This window comes from Meriones unguiculatus, chromosome 14 (genome assembly GCF_030254825.1).
Source record: "Meriones unguiculatus strain TT.TT164.6M chromosome 14, Bangor_MerUng_6.1, whole genome shotgun sequence".
In the NCBI taxonomy this organism is placed as follows: Eukaryota; Metazoa; Chordata; class Mammalia; order Rodentia; family Muridae; genus Meriones; species Meriones unguiculatus.
In genome coordinates, this window is record NC_083361.1 from 90352356 (window position 1) to 90379146 (window position 26791).

General features: G+C 40.4%; 1 protein-coding gene across 1 annotated transcript; it reads left to right on the forward strand.

Moving 5' to 3' along the window:
- Window positions 1-535: 535 nt before the first annotated feature.
- On the forward strand, window positions 536-21858 carry Nlrp14 (NLR family pyrin domain containing 14). Its single transcript, XM_021628141.2, has 10 exons — window positions 536-611; window positions 981-2571; window positions 4358-4531; window positions 6528-6692; window positions 10991-11161; window positions 12018-12188; window positions 13447-13617; window positions 15985-16155; window positions 21014-21184; window positions 21726-21858. The coding sequence occupies exons 1-10, from the start codon at window positions 536-538 to the stop codon at window positions 21856-21858; spliced, it is 2994 nt and encodes a 997-aa protein (XP_021483816.1).
- The last annotated feature ends 4933 nt before the right edge of the window (window positions 21859-26791 follow it).

The following is a 26791-nucleotide window of genomic DNA, read 5'->3' on the forward strand; positions in this document are numbered from 1 at the left end:
CCAATCTCTTTTGCACTGGGGCGCGGAGCTCATCTGTTTTTGGTGAGCTGGGTGTACAGCCCATCTTTGCGCAGCAGGAGCTCATTTGTGATGGCGGCGGGTACCCACAGTCCGCGAGACCTTCCAGGGAAAGACTAGGTGACCCGTGATCAGACTGGCAACTTTGCTTCCCTGTAGGGTTTTCTTGCAACTGGAACTCCCAGTCTCTGGCACCCTTGTGCCCACCGATCATCCTGGGAAAGTGATCGGGACCCGCAGGCGTGCTGCTCTGGCCTGAGACCCAGTGCCTGCGTTACCCGGGATTTCTTCCGGGTTCTGGCTGGGCAGCCCAAGAGTGGACCTGACCGATTCCCAAGCCATGGGAGCCTCCCCTCACCTAGGAAACACGATCACTGTAGTTTTGGGGCCCAGAGTTCAGTCTCCTGGTCCCTGCACGGAGAGTGCTGTCCCACTTCTCAGACACAGTGCTCTCCCGGTGCTGCCATCTTGGCTCCTCATGATCTTCTTGGAACCTGTTACAGGGACAACAAAGACCATGATGTCGGAGGATACTGAGGTAATAAAAGACCAAGTTTCTGAAGAGGAAATGATATCTGAGGACAAAGACTCTGGTCAGTTTTTGTATGTTTTTATAGCTTTTTGGTGGCAGGCTTAGTGTTTAAGAACTGATATTCAGTTGAACAGTTTGCTTTCAATGTACCACTGTTCTCAGTCATTCAAAGTCAATAAAACTGGACTTATGGACAAAGTCAGGCTCAAAATCATATTGACCTGGGATTTCAAGAAAACAGTATTTTAAAATGTCTATTCAAAAGTTAACCTTGGGAGCTAAAGAGATGGCTAAGTAGTTAAGAGCATTTGTTGCTCTTCCAGAAGACAGAGAAAGGGATGGATGGGCAGTGACAATCTTAGCACTGAAATTAAAGAAATGTGTTTTAATCATGTGTGTCCTTGGTTCTTTTCCATTCTAACTGACTTAGATGATAAAACGGACTACAGAACTGTAATAAAGGAAAAACTTTTTATTGTATGGGATAAGACATCTTTGCTTGGAGAATCTGCAACTTTAAGTCGTGAACTTACTCAGAAAGACCAAAAGTTGTTGAAGCGTATGTTTGATGTGAATATCCAAACTTACAAGTTGTCACAAACAGTAATCCTTTATGGAGCTGCTGGAGTTGGGAAGACAACATTGTTGAGAAATGCAATGTTAGCATGGGCAGATGGTAATCTCTACAAACAATTTACCTATGTTTTTTATCTCAGTGGGAGAGAAATTAGCCAAGTGAAGGAGAAAAGCTTTGCCCAGTTAATATCAAAGAACTGGCCTAACACTGAATGCCCCATTGAACAGATCCTGTCCCAGCCCAGCAGCCTCCTGTTTATAATTGATAGTTTTGATGAGCTGGACTTCTCCTTTGAAGAACCAGAGTTTGCACTGTGTAAAGATTACACCCAGAAGCACCCAGTGTCCTTTCTCATTAGCAGTTTGCTGAGGAAAGTGATGCTGCCTGAGTCATTCTTATTAGTAACAACTAGAACCACAAGTTGGAAGAAACTGGTGCCTTTGTTGCATAAACCTCATTGTGTAAAGCTACCAGGACTGTGTAAGTATGCAAGAATGGACTATATTTCCAATCTGTTGAAAGATAAGACATGGGCTATAAATGTGATGGATTCAATAAGAAAGAATGAGAGACTTTTCAACATGTGCCATGTCTGCCACATGTGCCAGATGATCTGTACTTGTCTGAAGAAGCAAGAAGAGAAAGGTGGCAATGTTGCCACAATCTGCCAAAACACCACAGCTCTGTTCACATGCTATGTCTGCAGCTTATTTCCACAAATAGTTGGGAGCTCTATTACTCTGCCCAATGAAACACTGCTGAGGAACCTGTGCCAGGCAGCTATTGAAGGCATTTGGACTATGAAACATGTACTCTACCAGAAAAATCTCAGAAAGCATGATCTAACCACAAATGAAATCTCAGTTTTTCTGGATGCACAGGTTCTCCAGAAGGACACAGAGTTTGAGAACTGCTACACATTCACTTACCCCCATGTTCAGGAGTTCTTTGCGGCCTTGTTTTACTTGCTAAGAGATAATCCAGGAGAAAAGGACTATCCCTGCAAACCTTTCCAAAACTTGCGTCTGTTACTTGAAAGCAACCATTCTCATGACCCTCATTTGGAACAGATGAAATGCTTTTTATTTGGTCTATCAAATAAAGACCGAATACGAGAACTGGAAGAAACCTTCAACTTTACAGTATCTGTGGAGATAAGAGAGGAGTTACTTACATGTCTGAAAGCATTAAAAATGGATGACTCTCTTCCATCACAGCTGAGGTTTTCAGACTTGCTTCACTGTCTGTATGAGACTCAAGATGAAGAATTCATAACTGAAGCACTGAGCTATTTCCCAAAGATTGCTGTGAAGGTTAATGAAGAAGCCCAATTGCATATATATTCATTCTGTCTTAAGCACTGCCGCTTTCTACAGACCATCAAACTGACTGCAATGGAAACGTTGACAAGCATGTTGAACTTATATCCCACAGGTGACACTTGGTAAGTGTTCACTTTATGGTGGTGAAAGAAGTATATTTCATAGAAATATTGCTTAGCTAATGCAAGGTAATTATTTTTAAATAAGCCATCTAAAAATCACTTTCTGAGGCTGGTATACAGAAGACATCTACCTGTCCTGTATTCCCCTGTGTTCTTCATATGATTTTACACTATCCCTTTCATCAAATTGGCTTTTCTGACCCTCCCCAGCTAAACCCGTGAGAAGACATGAAGTATGGCATTTCTATATTTAACTAAAAGTATACTCTGTGGCATGCAGTTATGTGGTGAAGACGCTTAACATAGTACCCAATTGAACTCCGATGCCAGAGAATTGTGAACTTACTTAGGTGTGACATAACAACTCTAAAAATTTCAAAAGTGAGAGATAGAAGTGTTTATCTAGAATATAAGTAAAGAATTATTGATTCAGATATGCACTGAACAATAACTATTATGCACTGTCACTCACATAGTTGCTAGTTGTTTGACATGTGATGTATTTGATCTCCCACTGATGGTATGGGATAGTCCCTATCATTTTCAATTTGTCTTATAAAAAATTGAGTTACATGAAGGCATAGACATGACTGAGGTCATCACTGGATAATAAGCCCTTGACTTGCAACTTTTTTCAAATTGTTCCACTGTCATAACTGCAAAAGTATCCCTCTGTTAAGAGAACATAACATTTCACTATAATAGGCCTTAATTCTACGGCCTTAAATTTAGGTCACAAAAGTATTTCAAAGACATGTTATAAAACTTATATTAATTTTCTTTGAATGGTTTGTATTTAATAAAATCAATCTTATTAAATTTGACAAGTTTGACAATTCTCTCTAGCTCACCATTTATCTAAGATGTTTGTAAACAGGAAGCTCTTGAATCTTACAAGTTAAGACCTCAAGTAACAGCCCACAATTCTGCAGCATCATTCATCGTATTCCCCTTCTGCAAAGTTGGGACTCAAAACCCCAGCATCTAACCCCCAGCATCTAAACATGCTAGATAACTATCACTAAACATCCCAACCTCATCCATTTCAATTTCAATGCAAATGGCTGGGGAGATGGTTCAGTTAGTAAAGCACTTGCCTTGAAATCTTTTAACACATTTCGATACCTAAACCCACATTAAACAAAACTTTGCAGAGTGATGTACATATGTAATCACAGTGTTTGTGGAGGCAGAGTCAAGCAGATTCCTAGAACTCACTAGCCAACTAGTCTGGCCCATTTGGCAATTTCCAAGCCAGTGAGGAAACCCTGTCTCAAAAACACTGTACTACAATACCCGAGGAACAATACCTGAGGTGGTCTTCTGGTGTCCACACATGAGTGTATAACCTTACGCATTCACCTGGGGGGAGTGGTTGATCACGCCTTTAATCTCAGCACTGTGGAGGCAGAGCTTGTTAGTTTGAGATCAGGTTGGTCTACATAGCAAGTTCTAGACTAAACAGGGATATATAGGGAAACCCTGTTTCAAATTTTAAAACAAAAAACAAAGTACACACAGATATGTAGGTCAGACTTTTCTTGCCCTTGACTTTCTCCCTTCCAAATGAAGTTTCTATGGTTTTTAATTGTATACATGTGGAGGGAATGGATAAGACTTGGGGAGATGGGCTTGGGTAAATAACACCTTGAGGTAGCCTGAGCAGATGTCCTGGTGGACTGTGTGTAGCAAAGATGTACCTGATGCTCTTTCATAGCATACTTCTATCCAATAGAATCTTCTAAGGCAAACATGGCTTGTCTTTCCTTTTTTTCTAATTACACAGCTCCAAGGATGCTACTGTTCGAATCACTCACTACTGGCAAGATCTGTTTTCTGTGCTTCATACAAATGAATCCCTGAGAGAAATGCATCTCTGTGAAAGCAGTCTTGATGAATTATTGATGAAAATTTTAAATGAAGAATTAAGTCACCCAAGGTGTAAACTACAAAAACTACTGTAAGTCTTGTATGGGAATGTGTATGTGTGTGCATGTGCATGTTTTTGGGATTTTTGTGGGGGTTTTTGTTTGTTTGTTTTCTTTTGCAATAGTTTCTCTGTAGCACTGGCTGTCCTAGAACTCGTTCTGTAGACCAAGCTGGCCTCAAACTCTGATCTGCCTGCCTCTGCCTCCTGAGTGCTGAATTAAAGATGTGTTCCACCACCACCTTGCACATGGCAAAATTTAATGTAAGCTTTTCTGTTGTGGGAAGAAGTTTTTTTCTCCCATTCCCAAGCTCCTGAATGATTCATGAAATTCAATTATTATTTTACAAATACCTAGGCCATTTAGCTACACTCTTCTCTGACTTAAAGTAGCCCATTTATACCAATAATATAAAACTAATAACTTAAAATAGCCCATTTATACTAATTTCCATTCTGCCACAAGGCTGGTTACCTGAACTCATGCCCCATACATCCATTCTCCTCACATCTTTTTTTTTTTCACTTTTTTTTTTTAACAATTCATTTTATATCCCGATTATAGGCCCCTCCCTCATCTCCTCCTGGTCCTACCCTTCCTCCCTCTTCCTAGTCCACTGAAAAGGAGTCGTCCTCCCCTGCCATCTGACCCTAGTTAACAACTCTCATCAGGGCTGCCTGTATCCTCCTCTGTGGCCTGGCAAGGCCACATTGCTATGAGGAAGTGATCAAAGAGCAGGCAACTGAGTTCGTGTCAGACCGCCCATGTTCCCCTTACTCAGAAACCCGCATGAAGACTGAGCTGCCTATGGGCTACATCTGAGCAGATGGTCTAGGTCCTCTCCATGCATGGCCCTTGGTTGGTGCATCTGGCTATGGCTTCTTTTAAGGAAGAAGAATCTCTCTAAGGGATGACACCAGGGTGACTGTTCTCAGTCTTATGCTCCTTAGTGATAAGTCCTTTTCCCCTGAAAAACTGCTTACAATTTAAATTTACATAGTGACTTCTTAGGAGGATGGTTAGCTGTGTAAATAGGCAAAAGTCTTTTCTTGTGGGTGCTTACTTGGGGATAGAGGGAATGGAATGCTGGCAATGAGCTGAAAGGAGGGACATGGTCTCCAGGGGAATAATGGTTAAGATGCAGTATGAGGGAATGGAAATCGGGGCCAGAAGAGGTACTGCAGGAGAATGGAGTATGTCAAACACAAATGCAATTAAGAAAAATGAAATAAAGAAAATTGGAAGATGGCTTTTGTATTTGCTCTCTACGCTGCCTCTGTAGACTCACTAATGCCCACAGTGACAGTGTAACTGTCTACGCTGCCTCTGTAGACTCGCTAATGCCCACAGTGACAGTGTAACTGTCTACGCTGCCTCTGTAGACTCACTAATGCCCACAGGGTGACAGTGTAACTGTCTACGCTGCCTCTGTAGACTCACTAATGCCCACAGTGACAGTGTAACTGCAACCATAGATGTTAGTATTGATAAACATCTGGTTTTGATTTTAATTGTGAATTCGCTTTTGATTGTAGAAAGGGTTTGCTTTTGTTTTTAAAGATAGGATTTCTCTGTGCAGCCTTGGCTGTCCTGGAACTCAAGGGTGGCCTTGAACTCAGATCTGCCTGCCTCTGCCTCCCTGAGTGCTGGGATTACAGGCATGTGCCACAATACCCAGCATATGGGAAGAATTTAATTACTATAAATACATGTTGTCGTTGCAGTATTCGGAGTGACAGTGATAGTTTTGGTAGTCAGAGGCTTCTCTCTACCTTTCCTGACGTTATCATCTTCATTTCCTGTCATGTTAGAATAGTTGACTGTTGTAGCTGTCAGGCTACAAATCAAAAGATATGTTGTGTAGCCTATTTGTTTTTCTCAGCAATTCTCTGGAACTCTGATTTGGAGCCTTACCTAGAGGATGAGAAGTCCAGAGTCCGGTAAGAGATGAAAGGAAGAATTGGAAGGGGATGATGAAACTGTGATGGAGATAATTATATAATGATTCTGCATGTATTTCTTTTGAAGGCTCAGAGAAGTCTATTTCCTGAATAGCTGTCATGATTTTAGTTTTTTGTCCTCCTGCCATACCCTGACACATCTTGACCTGAGAGAGACTCGGTTAGGCAAAAATGGACTCGAGAACTTAAGCAAAGCCTTGAAATGCCAACAATGCAAATTACGGGTGCTGAGGTAAGCTTGAGTTTTTATTATAACTTAGCTTGTGTCTGCCAAATAGACACTTGATATCTGGGCTTGGTGTTCATGGGGCTGTACAGTTAGTGGAAGCCTACCTTTCTAGTTCATTTTTTCCCTACTAAGACTACTCACTCCTCATTCCCCATGAAACACTTTTCATTGTATAACTCTTTCATCTCCCAAATGAAGGGAGGAAACCAACCAAGAGCTGATGAACATTAACATTTTTCTTATTTCAGTTCTGGGATATGCTGTGTCTTTGATTACTGATGACTGAAAACCATATTAAAGAAAGCTCTGTTGTACTTGATTAGTTATAATGAATCCCCACCCATCTTCTGCTGTGGCTCAAAGCCAAGCCTAGAAGGCTGAGGAAGAACAGTGTGGCAGCTGTCAAGGTTTGTGGTCACTCTTATCAGTGGCCCTCCAGTTAATGCTCTTAAGGAATGAGAGAGCCTTAACCATCACACTTGGCCTCCACATTGGATGACAGCTTTTAAGAAAACCCTTATTTTCTAGTGAAATGTTTTAGTTAATTCATTTTCTCACACACAAAAAACTGAAACACTAGATTCAACATAAGAGTTTTTATAATTTCTGGACAGTCCTGAGAGTCAGGACTGACTCTTAATGCATGAAGGGCTAAGGTAAGTTAATTCCCACAAATAAGATTTATAATCCAGGTACTGGAAAAGTAGCAAAGCCTGGAGTAAGACCTTTTGAAAATGGAAAGGTAAATTCTGTGACCACTGGGGATTTTTTAAAAGTTTTAAATCTGCCTGTGGTGTATATGCAAGATTAGAGTCCCACAACGTAATGCAGCCATGATCATTCAGGCCTTTACAGCCATTGAAGCAGGACAGTCTCCCCAAGCATGGTTGGCTACCATAAAAAGCTAAAATGTTATGCTCAGGATGCGAGGCTAAGCACTGCACTCAGGGTCAGCCACTTTGGACCCAGAGAAGAGCATGTCTGATTGCATGTGGGTTGATGCCCCAGGTCCCGCCTCTGAGAAAAAGGTATCGGACGGGTCTGATGCTCTTTGGGTGGATGACACCTAAATGAACATCGGTACAAAGTCCCAATTTCTAATATCAGAGATCAGACCTCTACTCTTGCCTGATGTGTCTAAAACAAAAAGGGGGAACTGTAGAGAGCTGCGTAATGCAGCGCCTTAAAGATGGAACTGGTTTCTGCCTTCCACCTTTCCAATGGTGAGTGCTCTCTGTCACAAACAACTCCACCTTTGGCTAAGGCTGAGGATCTGGCTTGCTTCCATGTGTGTGGACCTATCTGCATTGCCCACGTGGCACGCTGGGGTTGGCTACCCAGAGGCTATTTAAGCTGTGGGCTGGCTTTCCCCAGGGTCAGATGATTGTTCAAGGTTCTTGAATAAACTGCATTGAAAAAAAAAAGTTTTAAATGGCTAAATTCACTTAAGGAAGGTTTTAAAAGATGAAATTCACTCAACGTAGCGCATCTCAAGAGTTGATGGGTGATTGTTGAGTACAGTTGTGGTGGGTCAGGTTGAGATAGAAACTTAGCCAGCAGGCAAGTAGACTTAGGATTATAGCTGTACTATCTGGAAGCCAAGTGAGATATGCCACTGGTTCTTCTGTTTAAAAAAATATCCTGGGGTTGGCTACCCAGAGGCTATTTAAGCTGTGGGCTGGCTTTCCCCAGGGTCAGATGATTGTTCAAGGTTCCTGAATAAACTGCATTGAAAAAAAAATATCAATAGAACAAACAAACAAACAAAACCAACAACACTATTATTGGTAGGGAAGATGTTCTCTACAGTGTTAGCTGTTCTAAAGCAAAAGCTTCGACACCAGAAGTCGCAGGACTTGACAAGATGCATTTTCTGTTAAGATTTGAGTAATGCCTTCTACTGATTATGCTCAATGTAGATCTAGATAGTAAGCTATCAAGTAGGAGACTCTGTGTGTGACTTGACCTAGTAGGACCAGCAGTGACTGTTCTGTTGGAAGTTATCAAGTTTCCAATTATATAACACTACATTATAGAATGCTGGTTGCTCTCCAAATGTGAGTGGCCACATGGGTGTTATAATCACTAGTGTTACAGGTCTTCTCTAAATATTTCATGTGGGACAGTATTCAGCTTCCAGTTTGCTTGACATTGCATTAGATTTGGACAGTATTAATGCCCTTATTAGTCTGATTTGTGCATGGATCATGCTAAGCTGAACTCTTTAGAATTGCACTTTGATATCTTACTCTCTTGATTTTTACACAATAGGAGTCAGGAAAGTGTTGGAAAACAGTACTTTCCAGACCTTTTTGCTAACTAGGATCTCTTATTGTAAGAATTTTGCAAATGTAGGATAAAATGTCCTAGAAAATTAAATTGTAGAGAAACATTTCAGATCTTGTACCTGGACACACTGAAAAGGTATACATTATCAATAACTTTCATGTAAATGTTTCACTATAATTTCATAAATTTTATCAAGAAGAAAGACCTACTCTCCTTGTCTTTGTAGGTGTTTTCAACACTGCATTCTGCATAATAAATTAGCTCTTAAAATATGCATGAAAAGCTTAGATGGAGGCACACACCTTTAATCCCAGAAGATACAGGTGAATCTCTGAGTGGCAATGCCACCATGCCCTATACAGAGAGTTCCAGGCCAACCAAGTCTACCTAATGACTCTCCTTCCTTCTCCTCTCTTCCCAACTTCACTTCTTTCTCCTTCCTAGCCACCACATTACGCCTCTGCCCACCCCCATCCATGCCATGATGGACTGAATATTTTGAAACCATAAACAAGATAAATCTTACTCCATTTGATTGCTTGCTGGCTATTTTGTCACAGTGACAAATGGTAGGATGACTGTTCTGTTGTTATATAACTTTCTCAAATTTCACTCTTAACCTTGCTATCATAAACAACTGAGACTCTTTTATATTTGTTTATAATCTGCTTCACAGCACAAGAATTGAGCAGTTGTTACTCCATTCTTAACCCTCTAGGCTAATCCGGTTTCCTCCCAATGTTAAGTCCCAGGATACTGCACTTTGTAGCTTTCCTACCGAGCGCTCTCTCTCCTGGTGTCTCCAGGACCTCCATTCATCATTGAGTCCCCTGTCTGAATCCTCTGCTCCTCTTCTAATTTTTCCTCTGCTGGCTGACAGGAAGTCTCTCCCCAGCTCATTGATTGGCTGTAAGCTGCTTTATTGACTTATCAGGGGGCCATTGGGAAGCAGAGTTTATACAATTTCAAGACAGAAGATTCTTAGAACAAGGCTTGCAACCACATATGGGAGATACAGAAATCAGCATTTGAATTACACAATAACCTTATGCCTACAGATGACACAGATGTTCCTGTTCCTTCTAACACAAAGCCTTTAATGGAGGGAACTCAATGACTTGGTGAAAAGGGACTGCTTAAAGGTTAGGGATGTGGGCACCGCTTAAAAATAAAATAAAATAAAATTAAATTAAATTAAATTAAAATAAAATAAAATAAAATAAAATAAAAGACATACCTGTGCACACAGCCCATGTCATCTCTGCATATGCCTCTGTGCAGGTATTTACAAGGACCCCACATGCACTTTCTCATTTTGATTTAATAAGCAATTTTCTGATTTGCTTATTCTCATATTTTTTTTATAATGTGGTGGGTAGGGATCGAACCCAGGGCTTTTTGGCATGCCAGGCAAGCACACTGCCAACAGCACATTACCCCCTTGTTTTTCATTCTTAGGAATTAAGTCCTATTTTAACTATGTAGAGTTTCTCTGAGATGTGTAGAGCTTCGGGTCTGACTTACCTCACTTTATTTACCATTCTTTTACAATAAAGTTTTCAATATTAAAGCAAAATTAGGTCCTTTAGAAAATGTGGGTTGACTCGTGAATAAAAGCCTGTGCATGACACAGCTTTGCCTTTTGACTAGTGGTCTTTGCTGTACAAATAAGTGCACAACACCCATCTCATGGTCATCCTTCTGCCCTTCTAAGGTGTAGGTGGAGGGAACTTCTCTCCTCCTGGTGGAAAAAAAATACCACTTAATAGATTTAAAACTGTTTCTGTTCATATTTTTGAGAGGTATTGGGGGATGGGAAAGACATTTCTTTTCCAGTCCCACTGAATACTCCATCAGGGCCATATGTTTTGGCTAGTAAATATTTTGGGTTGTGTAAAGAAGCTGAGTTTTCAGCCAAGATCTCCAAAGTGGGAGACTGCCATCCTCTAGCTGAGTGGACAGTGGCTGTAATTCTCTGAAATGTGTCATTTTCCTTCTATGTTGCTTTCCAGGATGGAATCCTGTGGCCTGGATTCAGACTTCTGTGTAAGTCTACCCGAGGTACTCTACAGAAACGAAAGCCTGGTGTTTCTTAATCTGTCCTCCAACAATTTGTCAGACGACGGAGTGAAGTGGTTGTGCAAGGCCTTAAGAAACCCAAGCTGCCGTCTAGAGAGACTGTCGTGAGTCAGATTGCTTATAACTTGTGAACTGGCTAGGGATGACCTGTAGGTTAATGTTAGCTGCCATGTTGATCCATCCTGGATGAGTCTCCCACAAATCTGCAGAGGTTTGCCTATACTCAATCCTCTCTGTGTTTTTTCTTTAGTCCTGGGATCAAACTCAGAAACTTCTGCACTTCTCTTTGAGTGTGTGTCTCTCTGTATCTCTTTGTCACTCTGTCCATGTCTATCTCTCTGTATGTGTATCTGTCTTTTTCTCTCTGCCTTTCTGTCTCTGTGTGCCTCTGTCACTATATCTCTATGTATCTCACTGGTGTGTGTGTGTGAGTGTGTGAGTTCAACCTTGGTTATTGTTCCTTGGAAGTCGTCCATCTCATGTTTATGAGACTGGCTGGAACTTAACCAAAATAGGCTAGGCTGGCAAGCCAGCACAAGTCCCAGGGATCTGTCTGTCTCCACTCAACCATAACTGGACTTATAACATATGCTAGTTTACTCAGCTTTTTACATGGTGCTGGTGATCAAAATGGAGATCCTTATGCTTGTGTGGCCAGGACTTGCCAACTGAGTTATTTCCACAGCCCAATCTTTTCATGTTTAACTTGGTTTTGTAAATACTTTTCTTCCTTTTTATTTTGTTTTGTTACTTCTAGAGCTCTCCCCTTTTTTTTGTTCTCTCCTGTTCTAGATGCAATGGAATTCACAATTTAAATGTCTGTTGAGGTTGATTCTACAGGAAAAGTGATTGATATGAGCATCAGATAATTTCCTCATGAAACAAGGCAAGACATTTGAAGAAATGTCTTGAATCAAAAAACTAACGAATGGTTTCTTTCCCAAACTGTTTCTCCTTCAGCTTATCAAATTGTGGCCTCACAAAAGATGTTTGTTATGATCTCTCCATGGCTCTCACCAAAAGCAAGAGGCTGACACATTTATGCTTGACAGGCAACTTGTTGGGAGATGAAGGGATAGAGCATCTCAGTGGTGTCTTAAAGCATCCACAATGTACTCTACAAAGCCTTGTGTGAGTGTCTGCTGTTACCTTCCCAGGGTAACACAATTTACAATGAATGCATAGACATACACTTATGTATGTATATGCACAAATGTACATATGCCTATATGTATACATACTATTTAATCTTTTAAAAACATGACTTTTAAATGACTTTGAGTATGTTTTTAGATATTTAGGGATTTTCATATGCTAGGAATTGCTGCTTCAATGGCTCTAATTTCTACTGGATGCTTTCTGTTATAAATGTCATACCTAATGATTATTATCATGCATGCTTACTTTTATATACTACAGATAATTTTACTAGCTTGTTTCTGTCTAACTCCCTTTATTAGTATTTCAAAGCTTCGTAATATGTAAATTGCTTTCAAGATATGATCTTGTGTTGCTTGTGCTAGCTTTGAACTTGCTATGTAGTCTGGTCTAGCTCTGAACTTTTCATCCAGTCCTGAATTGACAATTCTCTTGCTTCAGCTTCTAAATGCTGGGATTACAGAAATTTACTACATACCAAGCCCAGGTGTTTAAATTCTGTCTCATGATTCCTAAAACTTTTCATCATATCTAAAAATACATTTTTAAAATGTAATTTTGTCATCTCATAATTTTTATGGCTTTTTAACATTTACATGTTAAGCTATCCCAACTTTATCCTGAATTTAACATTTACATATTAAGTTTTTTCAAATTAATTTTGTTGTAAGAGTTATACTTATTTCTTCCCATATATAAGGCATGTTTACCAAAATTATTAATGGTATAACATGTCTTTTCTTTGATTAAAAGTGACACTATTCTATACAAAGAATACTCCCTTTGTTTATCCCTATTATACTCCCCATGACTGCTTCTCTACTCCTTGTAACTACTTCTGTGAGAGCTGTTTAGGTTTTAAGGAAAATAAATTATCATTCAATTTAGAGTATGAAAAGTTGAGCCAGGTGTCACAGTTCACACCGATAATTCTAGATTTAGGGAGGCTGAGGCAGGAGAATTATTGATTTTCATACCCATCCTGGACTATACAGTGAGTAGGCCAACCTATGTTGCAGAGTGAGACCCTTTTTCAGAAAATTGAAAACAGACAAACATTAGGATTGGCTCTGAAGAACACAAGTCTGGTAGATGTAGATTTAAGTGACTCACGAGGGACAGGCTGACAATAAGAGGTGTCATCTGGACTGGAGTGTTGAGCAGACGTGAGACCTTCACTGCGCAGTAGATACTGACTCCATCTTTCCTCATGCTGTGCTTTTCCCTATAGGTTGAGGAATTGTGATTTCACTGCGCTTGGTAGTGAGTATCTCTCCATCGCCCTGCTGAAAAATAAGAATTTGATACATCTGGACCTGGGATATAACACACTCGGAGACAGTGGAATAAAGATTCTGTGTTGCACCCTTCAGGAGCCAACCTGCAGTCTTCAGGAGTTGGAGTAGGCTTTCTATGACTGTTGTTGTGTACTTTAGACTGTTTTAGAGGTCAGGGAAAAGCTGTAAGGAAGAACTGAGAAAAAATCGGTAACAGTGAAAAAGCAATCTCAGCCTACTTCCTCACTAGATCTTTTAATGGTTGGGTCCTTAAACACAAATCCACAATTGCTTTCTATTTTTATTTTATGGGTATGGAGGTTTTGCCTGTATGTGTCTCTGCATATCGCATGTATGCCTTGTATCCATGTAATACAGGAGAGGGTGTTTGAACCCTAGAACTGAAGGTATAGAGAGCCATGACCATCCATGTGGGTACCAGAAATTGAACTGAGGTTCTTTGCAGAGCAGGCAGTTATCTTAATCACTGAACCATCTTTCCAGCCCTATAAACCCAGCATTTTTTGTTGTTGCTTTTTGGTTTTAAGAGAGAGGACTTCTCTGTGTAGTCTTGGCTGTCTTGGACTCACTTTATAGACCAGGCTGGACTCGAACTCACAGAGATCCGCTTGCCTCTGCCCCCCTGAGTGCTGGGATCACAGATGTTCTTGGCATACACAGAAGTGTTGTCCTAATAGATTGAGTCATGAAAACCGTAACAGTTTGATCTCTGAATGTTCCCCCAAAAGTTTAGATGTTGAATTCTTGGTCATTATCCAAAGATGCTCTCAGGAGGTGATAGAAACATTGCCCATGTGGAGCCTGGTTAGAGGAAGCAGGTACCTATAAGGTCTGTCATTTTCCCCTGTACTTTCCTACCCTTTTCTGCTTCTTAGCTGATATGGTGGGGATATTATCTCTTCTACCATAATGCTCTGCCTCACCTTGGACACTTAAATTGCCTTATTTCAGGTATTTGGTAACAACTCCCAAATGAGTTTGTTGTGACATCTAAGCACCCATTAACATACTTTGGAGAGTTATTCTGAGTTTCCTTGGATCTTTACTGAATTTGATCTAACTGGATATGATTATTAAGCCAATGCCTTTTTTATGACTACAAAAACAAACTCTAAGAGAACAGTCTATCTAGGGTTTTGTTAGGCAGAAAAAAAGGAAAAGCAAGTGAATGAATAACAGATGTGACATGGGGATCAGAGGTGTTACACATATACCTTTGAGATAGGATCTCACTAACTTGTTCAGGCTGGCTTGGGACTCACCTTGTAGCCCAGGAGAGCCTTGATCTCATGATCTATCTCCTAAGTACCAAAAATCACAGGCCTGTGCCCTGTGAGGTAAAGACTGTGAATGTGCAAAGGACCTAGAAAAAAATATTTTTATATGTAGCTTTATTGTTTCTTCTTTAATGTTATTTTCATATAACAATTTTGTTTGTTGAAAATTTTTTAGACAATATATTTTCTTTTTATCCGTTACTATTCCCACTATCCTAAAACTTGATTCCCTCTCAATTTTATATCCTTTTTAAAATGACTATTATTTTAGAATCCACTGAGTCTAATTAGTACTGCTCCTATGCAAAGCTATGGGGTCATCTTTGGAACAAAGGTAACTACCGGTAGCCACAAACTCCCAAAGAAAAGATTCTCCCTCCTAGAGCACATCAACATAGAGGTGGGTTCTAGAGCTCCTCTCAGCCATTTTGGTCTTGGGCACAAATGTTATGAGTTATGAGTTCCTGAGTATGACAGCTGTGCCATAGCCAAAAGATAGAACTTAAATAACTGTGTGTGTGTGTAACTGATTGAACTTGGGGACTTTACAATTGGCCTATATACCTCAAGACCTCCAACCTTGATAGATAGATAGAGAGAGAGAGAGAGAGAGAGAGAGAGAGAGTATAATATATGTATGTATGTATGCATATATAATATATATATAATATTATACATATAAACAAATCCTAAAGACATAAGGGTTTCTTGGAATCATTTATATCCATTTTTAAAAGAATTATTAATTCCTGGAGAGATTTCTCAGATGTTACAAGCATTGGCCACTTTGACATTGGACTAGAGTTTGAACGCAGCACCCACATGGTAGTTCACAAATGTTTGTACTCCAGTACAAGGAGGATCCAGCAGGTTTCTGGCTTCCCTGAATCCTGGGAGTGCATAGTGTACACATACATGCAAGCAACACACCCATACATATAAAATAAAAATCTTTAAAAACCAAATGAAACTAGAAAAAAAAACTAATATACATTTGATTTTGAAAGCTTTGTCTATGAGACTGGTTTCTTCTGCCCATTAAGAAATTCTATCTGTTTCTATTGGGAATCTTAAGTGTGTCCTGGGCTGTATTAATACATAAAACAGTTTAACTGCCTGAGCAAATCTCCTGGAAGAACTTAGTTTAGTCTTGCTACTGAAGAGCTCTTTCCTCCTCTAATGTATTTCCTGTAGGTTGATGGGCTGTGTTCTCACAAGTGATTCTTGTATGGATCTGGTTTCTGCTCTTGTGAACAACTCAAGCCTGTGGAGCCTAGACCTTGGGAACAACAACTTGAGGAATACTGGGCTGCAAATTCTGTGTCATGCTTTAAAAGACCCAAGATGCCACATTCAGAGGCTAGGGTGAGTTCAGTTTTCCATTACAAAATAAGGTCTGGCTGGTGGTTGGTGGAGATAAAGGTAATTTTAATGTGGGGAATAAAAAGTAAACAGTGCTATAGAAAGTTACTTTGAGAAATAAGGATCTGAATTTCAAATACGTGGGCCTGTGTTTTATATGCCCTTTGGCTTAGAATCTTTACTTCACCTTTCTTGCCTTTCTTAGTACCTCATGTTATCCAATTTGGGTCCTCCATACTCTGCTATTGTACAGATATTCCAGTTGCCCTTGAATTAATTTTTTTATGTGAAACTGAAGACTTTAACAATCATCTTGTTTCTGTAGAATGCCAAGTTCCCAAGGAGCTTGTAATCTCTGTCCCTTTCTAAAGGCTTGGGTTCACTCGGTTTCTTACTTGCCTTTGAACTGAGATATGCTAGCTCATCTTCACTTCTTTGATCTCTGGGTCAGAGATAGTCCTTTCTGTGCAGGAAACCTAAATACCAAATACTGAAATCCCAAACATAAATTACAAAGTTTTGAGATCTTTCATTGACCTTTAAAAACATATGATGGGGTGATCAGTGAGCACAGTAGGTAAAGGCACCTGTTGCCAAGAACCTAAGTTCAATCTTCAGAACTTGTACAACCCAAGTTGTAGGAGAGAAACAATTCTTGTAAGTTTTCCTCAGCCTGCCACATATGGTCTGAGCACTGTGGCATGTACACACCTCCAACATGCACACATATATAATAAATAAATAAATGTTTAAAATATGTTTGGCAGTAGGATCCGATCTAGCTTTTTTTTTTTCTATTCAGATCCTTTCTTCAAGAACGATTTTTTTTCCTCTCATCCCTGATTGTCAGGGACATCTTGCCCATCAGTAATATTTTCACTGGTGGATGTATCCATGGCTCGGTTTTCAATTCTCCTTTAGCCTGTGTGTAGCCTCAATAGTGTGCACTGTGATGAATAAAACTTTGCAGTGAGCTCTGGTACCTACTATAAGTCTTCCCATCCTTCAAGATAATTTTGGCTCCTATACTTTCCTGGTACTTTGCAATTTTGATATTAGAACCATGTCCTTATTTTTGGGAGGCTAAAACCAACTTGTCTAAGATTGCTTTCTTTGTTTCTTTTCTTTTTTTTCTTTCTCTTTCTTTATTCCTTCCTTTTCCTTCCTTCCTTTTTTCCTTCTTTCCCTCCTTCCTTCTTTCTCTTTTTTTTTCTTTTTTTTTCTTTCTCTTTCTTGAGACTGGGTTTCTCTGTGTAACCTTGGCTGCCCCTAGACTTGCTTTGTCGACCAGGCTGGCCTCAAATTCAGAGATCCTCCTACCTCTGCCTCCTGAACTGCATTTCTTTTACATACCTTCTTATAATTTTTTCTTAAAAATACGTATTTCAGCATCTCTGCTTTAAAAAGATTAAGTTCTAATTTTTTTACTATTTTTTAGTTTATTTTTATTTTATTAATTTATTCACTTTGTATTCCCCCTGTAGCTCTCTCCCTCCTCCCCTCCCAATCCCACTTTCCTTCCCTCTTTCCCACCCATGCTCCTCCCCCAGTTTGCAGTCCTCATTAAATTTTATGCTTAAATTACTAATTTCATAAAATGAATTCAAACATATTTATCACTTTTTGGTTTTTTAAGAAAAATGTTTATAAGACTACAATTTCTTGATTTTATTAAATTTCTGGTGAAACTAATTTTAGGTTTAGATTATTTTGACTCGAAGTATAAATTTAAAGGAAATTTTATGTTTGGGTTTTCAATAGTGAGTTCTTTTTGATCCATTTTAATACTTTATTTGTTTAAATTCTAAATCTATACTGGTCCTTTTTTTTCTTAATCCTAATACTGGAAATTTGGTCATTTGGATTTTGGATTTTTTTTTATAACATTGATACTTCCTATTCATTAATCTTTAGATCTAGTACACTTTTCCATAGGCTTCAAAATTCTTGAATGGGATGCTGTTCATACATTTTGCTTTTCTTTCCTATCACAGATATGTAAGGCTATAATTTTCCCTCAAACTACTGCATTAGCTTTGTCCTGCAGTTATTTTCTACACAATGGGGTCTTTGTTTTTGAGACAGGATCTCCCTATATACTCCCGGCTGGCCTTGAACTCATTATGACTTGCCATTGCCACCCTAGTGTTGTGATTATAGGAGTGTATCACCAAGCTTGATATGACTACAAATTTTAAAAAGACTGTTACTGGGGTATTAGTGATAGCTCTTTATCTCGTAATGCTTTCTGTCTTCAGATACACTTTCTGTGATTCTTTGTGTACCTTGCATCATTGCTGTTGCTGTCTCTTGTCCACACTGCAGTTTGCTTTTAGTGTAATCACATTAGTGTGATTTCCATGTGGGCAGCAACTTCAAAACAGTTTAATATGCTCAACATCTATATTATTCTATGATGGGGTCAACAGAATGCAAAAAGTAAATTCAAATCCGTTGGTTGGGAGAACATTGTGGGCAGAAGTTTAACTTATTTTCTCAGCTATTACATTATTGGCTTGAGCAAGGGTTTTTGATCAGATAGTTGGTTAATTCTTTATTCTTAACTAGAGGCAAGTAAGTTTGAAATGTATGATAAACAATTATGACTCTACTTACAAAAGGTGTAGTTGTGTGTCAGAGGGAGGGAGGGAGGGAGAGAGATCGATCTGTGTGTATGTATGTGTGTCGTCTGTGTGTATGTGTGTGTGTTGGATGTGCTTAGAGGCCAAAGGATGACCTCGGGTGTCGCACTTTTACTCTCTACCTTATTTCCTAGAGTTAGTCTCTCTCTCTCACTAAAGCTGCCACTAGGATAGCAGCTAGCAAACAACCCAGAAGCCACCCTGTCCCTGCTCTTGGCAGTCTTGGAGTTACACATACTCAGTCATGCCTGGCTTTTGTGTGAGTTCTGACTGGAGATGCTACCCTGATGCTTGCATAGAGAGAATCATTACCCACTGCCCTGGTTGAGGGTGAGCACATTTGTGTGTTGTCAACATGGCACAGGCTAGGGTTATTTGAGAAGAGCCTCAGTGGAGAAAATGGGCCCTGTCAGATAGGCCTGCAGGCAAGTGTTTTAGGCACTTTCTTTCTCTATGTATTATAATTTATTTTTATTTTATGTGCATTGGTGTTTTGTGTATATGTATGTCTGTGTGAGGGTGCCAGATCCCCTGGCACTGGAGTTACAGACCATTGTGAATGGCCACTTGGATGCTGGGAATTAAACCAGTGGTCCTCTGGAACAGCAAGCAGTGCTCTTGACCACTGAACCTTATTTTTCTTGATTAATGATTGATATGGGAGGGCCTACCCTACAGTGGGTGATACCACCCTGGGGCTAGTGACCCTGGCCTATATAGAAAAGAAAGCAATCTATGGAGAACAAAGCGCTAAACAGCATTCTCTTTTTTTTTTCTCTTATAATTTATTCACTTTATATTCAGATTGTAGCCCCCTCCCTCATCTCCTCCAGGTCCTGCCCTTCCTCCTTCTTCCCCCCATCCCCTTCCCCTACTCCACTGAAAGGGGGAGTCCTCATCCTATACTATCTGACCCAACCTATCAAGTCTCATTAGGACCACCTATACCTTCTTCCTCTATAGCCTGGGAAGCCCCACAACAACAAGAGAAAGTGATCAAAGAGCAGATAACAGAGAACATGTTATCAGAGATGGCCCCTGCTCCCTTTACCAGGGAACCCACATGGAGCCTGAGCTGCTTATGGGCTACATCTGAGCAGGAGATCAAGATCCCCTCTGTGCATGGGCACCCTGGGCTCAGATTTGTTTTTGGCTTTATTGGTATCCTTGTGGAGTTCCTATCTCCTCGGGGTCCTTCTATTCCCCCCTTCTTCCATAAGACTTGCTGTGCTCTGACAGAAGTTTGGCTGTGAGTCTCAGCATCTACTTCAATCCCCTGCTGGGTAGAGTCTTTCAGAAAACATCTATGGTAGTCTCCCATCCTGTTTCCTCAATTTCAAGTTAGACCATTGTGTTTGGCAACATCTCTTGAGTATTATTTTTGGAATATGGGAGGTAGTGGAAAGTGCCTCTACATTTTTGGCTAGAACTGGGATATTTCATTTACCTCTGGAAAGCAAGAGAACAGGAAGTTAAAATCTGACCTAAACAAATATTCGAAACTTACTATCATTGTCAACAATTTGGCCCATCAGCAGCATTCTTCTATGGCTTCTGCTGTATTCAGTTCCTGCTTCTATGTTCCTTATTGAGTTCCTGCCCTGATTTCCTTCAGTGTGGACATGCAAGATGAAAAATCCCTTTCCTCCTCAAATTGCTTTTGCTCATGGTGTTTTCTCACAGCAATGGAACCCCGTTTAAGATTCTTTCTGAATCATCTCTCCCAGCCCCTGGATGTATGTTTGCATAAATGATACTGTGTTTGAAGTCTTGTTATTTCTTGCTTTTTAAGCACTCAGTATCAAGTTTCTAAAATCTACTTCTGTTGATATATTTTAATTTATCCTCAGATCAAGATTTCAACTGTTTGGGGCTGGTGAGATGGCTCAGTAGGTAAAGGGCCTTAACACTTTGTGCAAACAGTTTGATCCCTGAAACCCCTCAGAAGGCTGCAGAGGTAGAGAACAGATTCCACAAAGATGTCCTCTGACCTCACAATGTACCCCATGGCATATGTGCCTAAACACACACACAATCACACACTTGAATTCTGTTTTTTAATATTATGCTTGCATAATTCCATGGACTTGTGAATTGTAATTCATGTCAGGGTGGGCTGTTTAACCCACAAACTAATTATGTAAGTTCCTGTAGTCCTCTTAACTGCTTGTCCTATGTCATGGAACAAAGTCATGTCTTTTTGTCTCTCTTCCATATAGATTGGAAAACTGTGGCCTAACCCCTGATTGCCACGAGGAACTCTTAGCTCTTTTTTGTAAGAACCAAAGTTTGGTACACTTAAACTTACTGAAGAATGGCCTTGATTATGAAGCAATTAGGAATTTATGTACAGTCTTGAAGTCTCCAATGTGCAAAATGGAATTTCTAGCGTAAGTCTTCAATTGCTTCTCGGGGGGAGTATGTCCTGTGTTGAGGGGGAGTATGTCCTGTGTTGAGGGATTTAGGTACCCATTCTTTATTGATGGTTCTCACAATCAACCTGCTGCATTTTGGTAGACTGATCTGGAACTACCTGTTTTAATTCTGGCTCCACCTCAGTTTAACTTGGGGTATTGGCTAACATCTGTGTAAAGTAAAGTGTTCTCATCTGTAAAGTGGATAAATTGATTTAAAAACAAAACAAAACAACCTGTCTAAAAGGCTATTAGGAGGCTCTATTAGACTTGGGTCTGATACAGTGCCCAGTATAATAAACAGAAACGTGTTGGCTGTTTTCCTCCCTAGAAAATTCCCCAGGGACCCTTGTTAATTAGTCTTTCTCTATCTGCCACATCTATTGCCACATCCCCTCACCATATCGCTTGTTCCCACTTGCCATCAACGTTAAATTCCCTACTTTAGCAAAGAAGGTTTTGTTTCCTCTCCTGAAGTTTCTAGAAGGTAGAAATGATGTTCATTTTATTTTCTCAGGTTGGACAAAAAGGACATTTTCAAGAAGAAAATCAAGAGGTGTCTGTCTGATGTAAGAATTAACAATCCAAAATTGGTCATTAGGCCACACTGTCCTAATACAGAAAGTGGGTACTGGTGGCAGTATTTCTGAAGAACCTGATAGTCCTTTAAAAATTAAAAACTTAACTTCCAAATGGCAGGGTCTTTCACTTGTAAGAAATGCTGATTTATGTCCAAAAACACTGAACTGCCCTTCCAGTAGGGATTTTTTTTCACATGTGTCTGTAAAATGTTATATTTCACACAGAGGTTCTAAAAAAATAAAACAAAATGCACAAAATGCCCTAAGTGTCAAATGTTCTTATTGGCTATGGAGATAAAACTTGGGAAGAATTAGAGAAATGAACTTGATGGAACTTGTCTTAGGTTGGGTTACTCTTGCTGCAATGAAACATCACAACCAAAAGCAATTTGAGGAAAGGGTTTATTTTCTGCATCCCCATAAGGATTCACCATAACAGCAGTGAGGGCAGGAACTCCCAGAGTAGGAACCTGGGGACAGGAGCTGATGCAGAGACCATGGGGGACTGCTCCTTATTGGCTCAAAATTGCTTGTTCAGCCTGCTTTCTAACAGAATCCAGGTCCACCGAGCCAGGGATAATACCACTCACAGTGGGCTGGACTTTCTCCCATCAATCACTAAGAAAATGCACTGTAAGCTTATCTACAGCCTGACCTTTTGGAAGCATTTTCTCAATTGACAGTTCCTCCTCTTAGATGGGGTTGGGTGGGGACTTGATATAAAACTATAAAGTTCACAGTGATTCAGGAGCCTCAGTTTCCCTTCACATTCCCACAGCCCTGGCTTACTTCACACCTGTGCTCTAGCTTCTCCTACTAGGATGACATGCACATGTATGCTCAGTACTGCCTATGTAAAAGTCACTGTATTTAAATGTAGGTTTCTAAACTTCATGCTAGCTTCAATGAACAATATTGGAGCAAGTTTCCACCGGAAACATTGCATTTTATGTAAGTTCTCAGTAGTTTGAGAATTACTAGTTTCAGTAGTCGTGAGGATACAATTCTGTAATGAGTACTTGGTAGCCTCCAGTTACAAAAAAAAAAAAGGCAGTTTAATTTTAAGAGGACATAAGGCTGTTGAGATTAAAACTAAAAAGGTTCTTTTGATAAAATGGAATAGTTATCTAAAAGTTTGTTAAGGGTTATTTAACAAAGCTGTAGAAGAAAATATCCCAAAACTGTGGTGGAAAATAAAAACCCAAAGCCAACTATTAAATTTAGTGATTTGGAGCCAGGTGTGGTAGTGGCAGTGCATGCATTTAACCTTCAGCACTTGGAAGACAGAGGCAGGTGGATCTCTGGGTTCATGTTGAGTCTGATCTACTTACTGAGTTCCAGGTCAGCAAGAGTTACATGAGGAGACCCTGTCTTAATAAAAATAACTCCTTATATGGCAGATGAGGCTTCAGGAAGGGGCTCAGCCAAGCATTTTTCTCTACCTGGTATCACCGGAGGCTTCTTGGTGATACTGAGTGGGAAAGCTCTGGAGGCTCCTTGGAAGGATGGCTGGAAACTGGATATGAGGGTCCTGCAAGGTGCCTGTGTCTGTGAACTGGAGCATTTTAAGCTCTGCCCTGGGGGCGCCACCGAAGCCAAGCCTGTATCTGGGAGTAGTGAATAGCTGTTGGGCAGGACAGTAGAGGAGAGCTACTTGTGGGAGTGGGGAAGGCGAAGCTGCGATCTGAGGGGCGGGGCCTGTGGAGAAGGTTGAGGTCAAGAAATTGGGGGCGGAGCAATAGCCTTTTCGCAGGGAATTTAGGCCAGACTTGAGTCTCTATTCTCAGAGTGGGGCGCTTAGGAAGGGAGTGGATGCCCCTGAGGAGCAGGTGGTCCCTGCTAGGTTGCATCCGCCAGAGGGAGCAGGACCTTGGACAGTCCTTGGCGGTTTCTCTCTTCGGAGTTTTAAGTCTGAAGCCACTTCTTTGGAATCAGGCAGGCTTGATTCCTCAAAAGCAAAGGCGTGTTGTTCACCAACATAACGCAAATGTATGTGGACATGGGACAAACTTAAGGAGTTTTTTCTCCATGTTGTTTGAGTAATTAGAGCTCACTAGTCCAATGCATTAAAGCAGAATGGCGTTGTCAGAGACTGGGAGTGAGGCGGGAGAGGGGGGCGTGTCACAGAAGTTGTTTGACAGACTTTCGTTTTGCAAGATGGAGTTCACAAAAGTGCACACAATGTGGATGTACTTGACATTGCTGGACTGTGTACCCAAAATGGATAGGAAGGTAAACTATTTTTTACAACTTTAAAAATTAAAATTTAAACATAGGAGGTGCTATTCTCTTCACTGTCGGTGACCTTATGGCACAGAAAGAGCCATACTGCTCACATATGGAGATGGTGAGACTAACTCAGTCCCAGAGGAACCTGAAGCAACAAACTCCAGGCCACAGGAAAGGGGGGAAAAGGAAAAGTTTTAACTGTGCTGGGGATTTCAACCCAAGGAGGATCTTCAGGTTATTCCTTGTGTTCTCTAGCTATTTCTGTCAGGACACCACCTGCTACAGAGATCCCCACCCTTTTTTCCATTTTGAGAGAGGATGATTACTCTTTCTTGAAATGTTACCTCTGTTCTTTGATGGTGAGTAAATTTCTTTCCTCAGCTTTGGGCTTTTGTGCCCTCCAGTTTCTTCTTTAGATGCTGGGGCCGGTGTGGCTGGTCATAGAATCTGTAGCCACTCCAGTTTGTATATTTGGCCCTGTGGGTGGTATCAGATGCAGATGGCTTTCCTTTCTCGTTTCTGGTACTTTTAAGACCAAGGCCATCTCTTGCTCCAAACTTTCCTCAGGATGTTGGGTCACTACAGTTTTTCTCTGCCCTAGATTCTCTGAGAGTGATGCTAGAGTCTAGCCTCTGCTTTTCAGTAGCTCTCCCCATTTCACAGATACCCACAGGCATCCCACTCAGACACCAGTGACAAGATTTCTCACCTCACTCATCCTGCATAAAAATCAGAGAACTTGGTTGAAGGCTTCTGCTGTGCACCTCACCCCATCCTTAAAAGGCATAAAATAAGAAGCTTTCTCAGGCTAGAGAGATGGCTCAGTGGTTAAGAGCATTGGTTGTTCTTCCTAAGGACCTGAGTTCAAATCCCAGCACCCACAGGACAGCTCACAACTGTCCTGTCACTCCAGTTCTAGGGGATCTAACACACACACACACACATCAATGTACATTAAATAAAGTTTAAAAGTTTAAAAAAGAAGAGGCTTCCTCTTCTGCCACATAGGGTCTGATTCTCTTCAGAGACCCTGCTATGGTGTCCATTTCTGGCACAGGGCCTGAACTCTCACCACAGCACCCAGCAGGATGTTGTCTGCTCTGTGTGTGTTCATGGCTTTAATAAATTTTAATAAAGTTCTTAGTGCTTAGTAATCCATCTCAGTTTCTCTTGAGGCCCAAATAAAAAAAAAAATGTAATAGGACCAATTTATTTCTTCCTTTATCCTCATTTACTATTCACACCTGAAGTCTCTCCCTTTACTGCCAATGTATCTGACTAATATTTCAGTGAGAAATATCAGACTAGCAAACACCCTGCCTCAATCCACCCATGTTAAAGTAGGGATGCATAACAGCAAGCAGCAGCAGGCCACTTTTATTCAGTGGTTAAGAGAGCAACCTGATCCTCTAGAGGAACCAAGCTTAATTGCCAGCACCCATATCAGGCGGCTCACAAACACCCGTAACTCCAGCTCCAGGGGCATCCGACTCCTTTGTCCTGTATGGGTACTGCACTCACATGCACATACCCACGTACACGCACACACACAAAGATAATAAAATTTAGTTTTAAAATTCCTTTAAGAAATACAGCTGTGTTTGTTATTAGTCCTAGTTTTATCAAGAGGGTGTAGGTACAACCTACACCACTGGGCTATCAGAAATTCCGACATAAAAAATTTAAATGCATTTACAATGACTTATGTAGTAACCATCCTTCCTCCAAAACTTGGTTTTGAATGCCTTTTCAAATAAGAAAAACAACAATTGAAGAGATGGGTGGGTAATGGCATAGCCTCTGTTCCCATACTTATCCAAAATGTCTACCAGTAAAACAGGAATCTCTGTGTGGCCTTTCCCTCAGCCTCCCTTGGTTGGGGTATTAACATATAGGTGTGAGTTAGCTCTTCCTGTCCTTATCTTCTGCTTTAGACAATGTTTGATTGCCTGCTTCTAATCTCTATTAAACTATTAGTCTTAAAAGAGCATCTCTCTGTCCATTGTTTAAACTATGGGATGTAAACATGCTCCTTTATTGAAAAAAATGCAAATAGAGGTTTTTGTTGCTGTAAAGTCTTCTGTTCCAGTTCTTCAATAGCACTCTCCACGTTTGCATCTATTATGGGTTAAGTCAAGGCCTGTTCACTCGGTGTCTTTTTGTCAGGATGAGCTGGTAGAGGTCAGGAATATAGCTCAGTGGTAGAGGGCTGAGCGTGTGCGAGGCTCTGGGTTCACTCTCAGACACCAGGAAAATCAATACAAACAGGAAGGAAGGGGGGGAGAAAAAGAGAAAGAGAGAAAGAGAGAGAGAGAGAGAAAGAGAGAGAGAAAGAAAGAAGGAAAGAAAGAAAGAAAGAAGGAAAGAAAGAAGGAAAGAAAGAAGGAAAGAAGGAAAGAAAGAAGGAAAGAAAGGAAAGAAAGAAGGAAAGATAGAAAACAGAAAAGAAAGACATTTGACCCAAATCAGCCCTACCTACCAGAATGTTGCATCTAGCCGTGGGCAATCTATGTCTATTCTACTGACAGAATAGTTTTTAGCAGTAGTTTGTAACCTCAGCAATATAAGATAAAAAGATCTAGTTTTCTACAATTTCTGCATTACTGTAATTGTGACAGGGCAAGACAGTGAAGAGGTTCCTTCACCTTGTACTCTTGTTGAGGCCATTTCAGGATTAACTAGAATTTGATCTCCTTGATGGATCATCTCATGGAAAATTACCCAATGATATTCTATAAACCCAAGTTCAAGATGCTCCAGCTAACTTACCTTA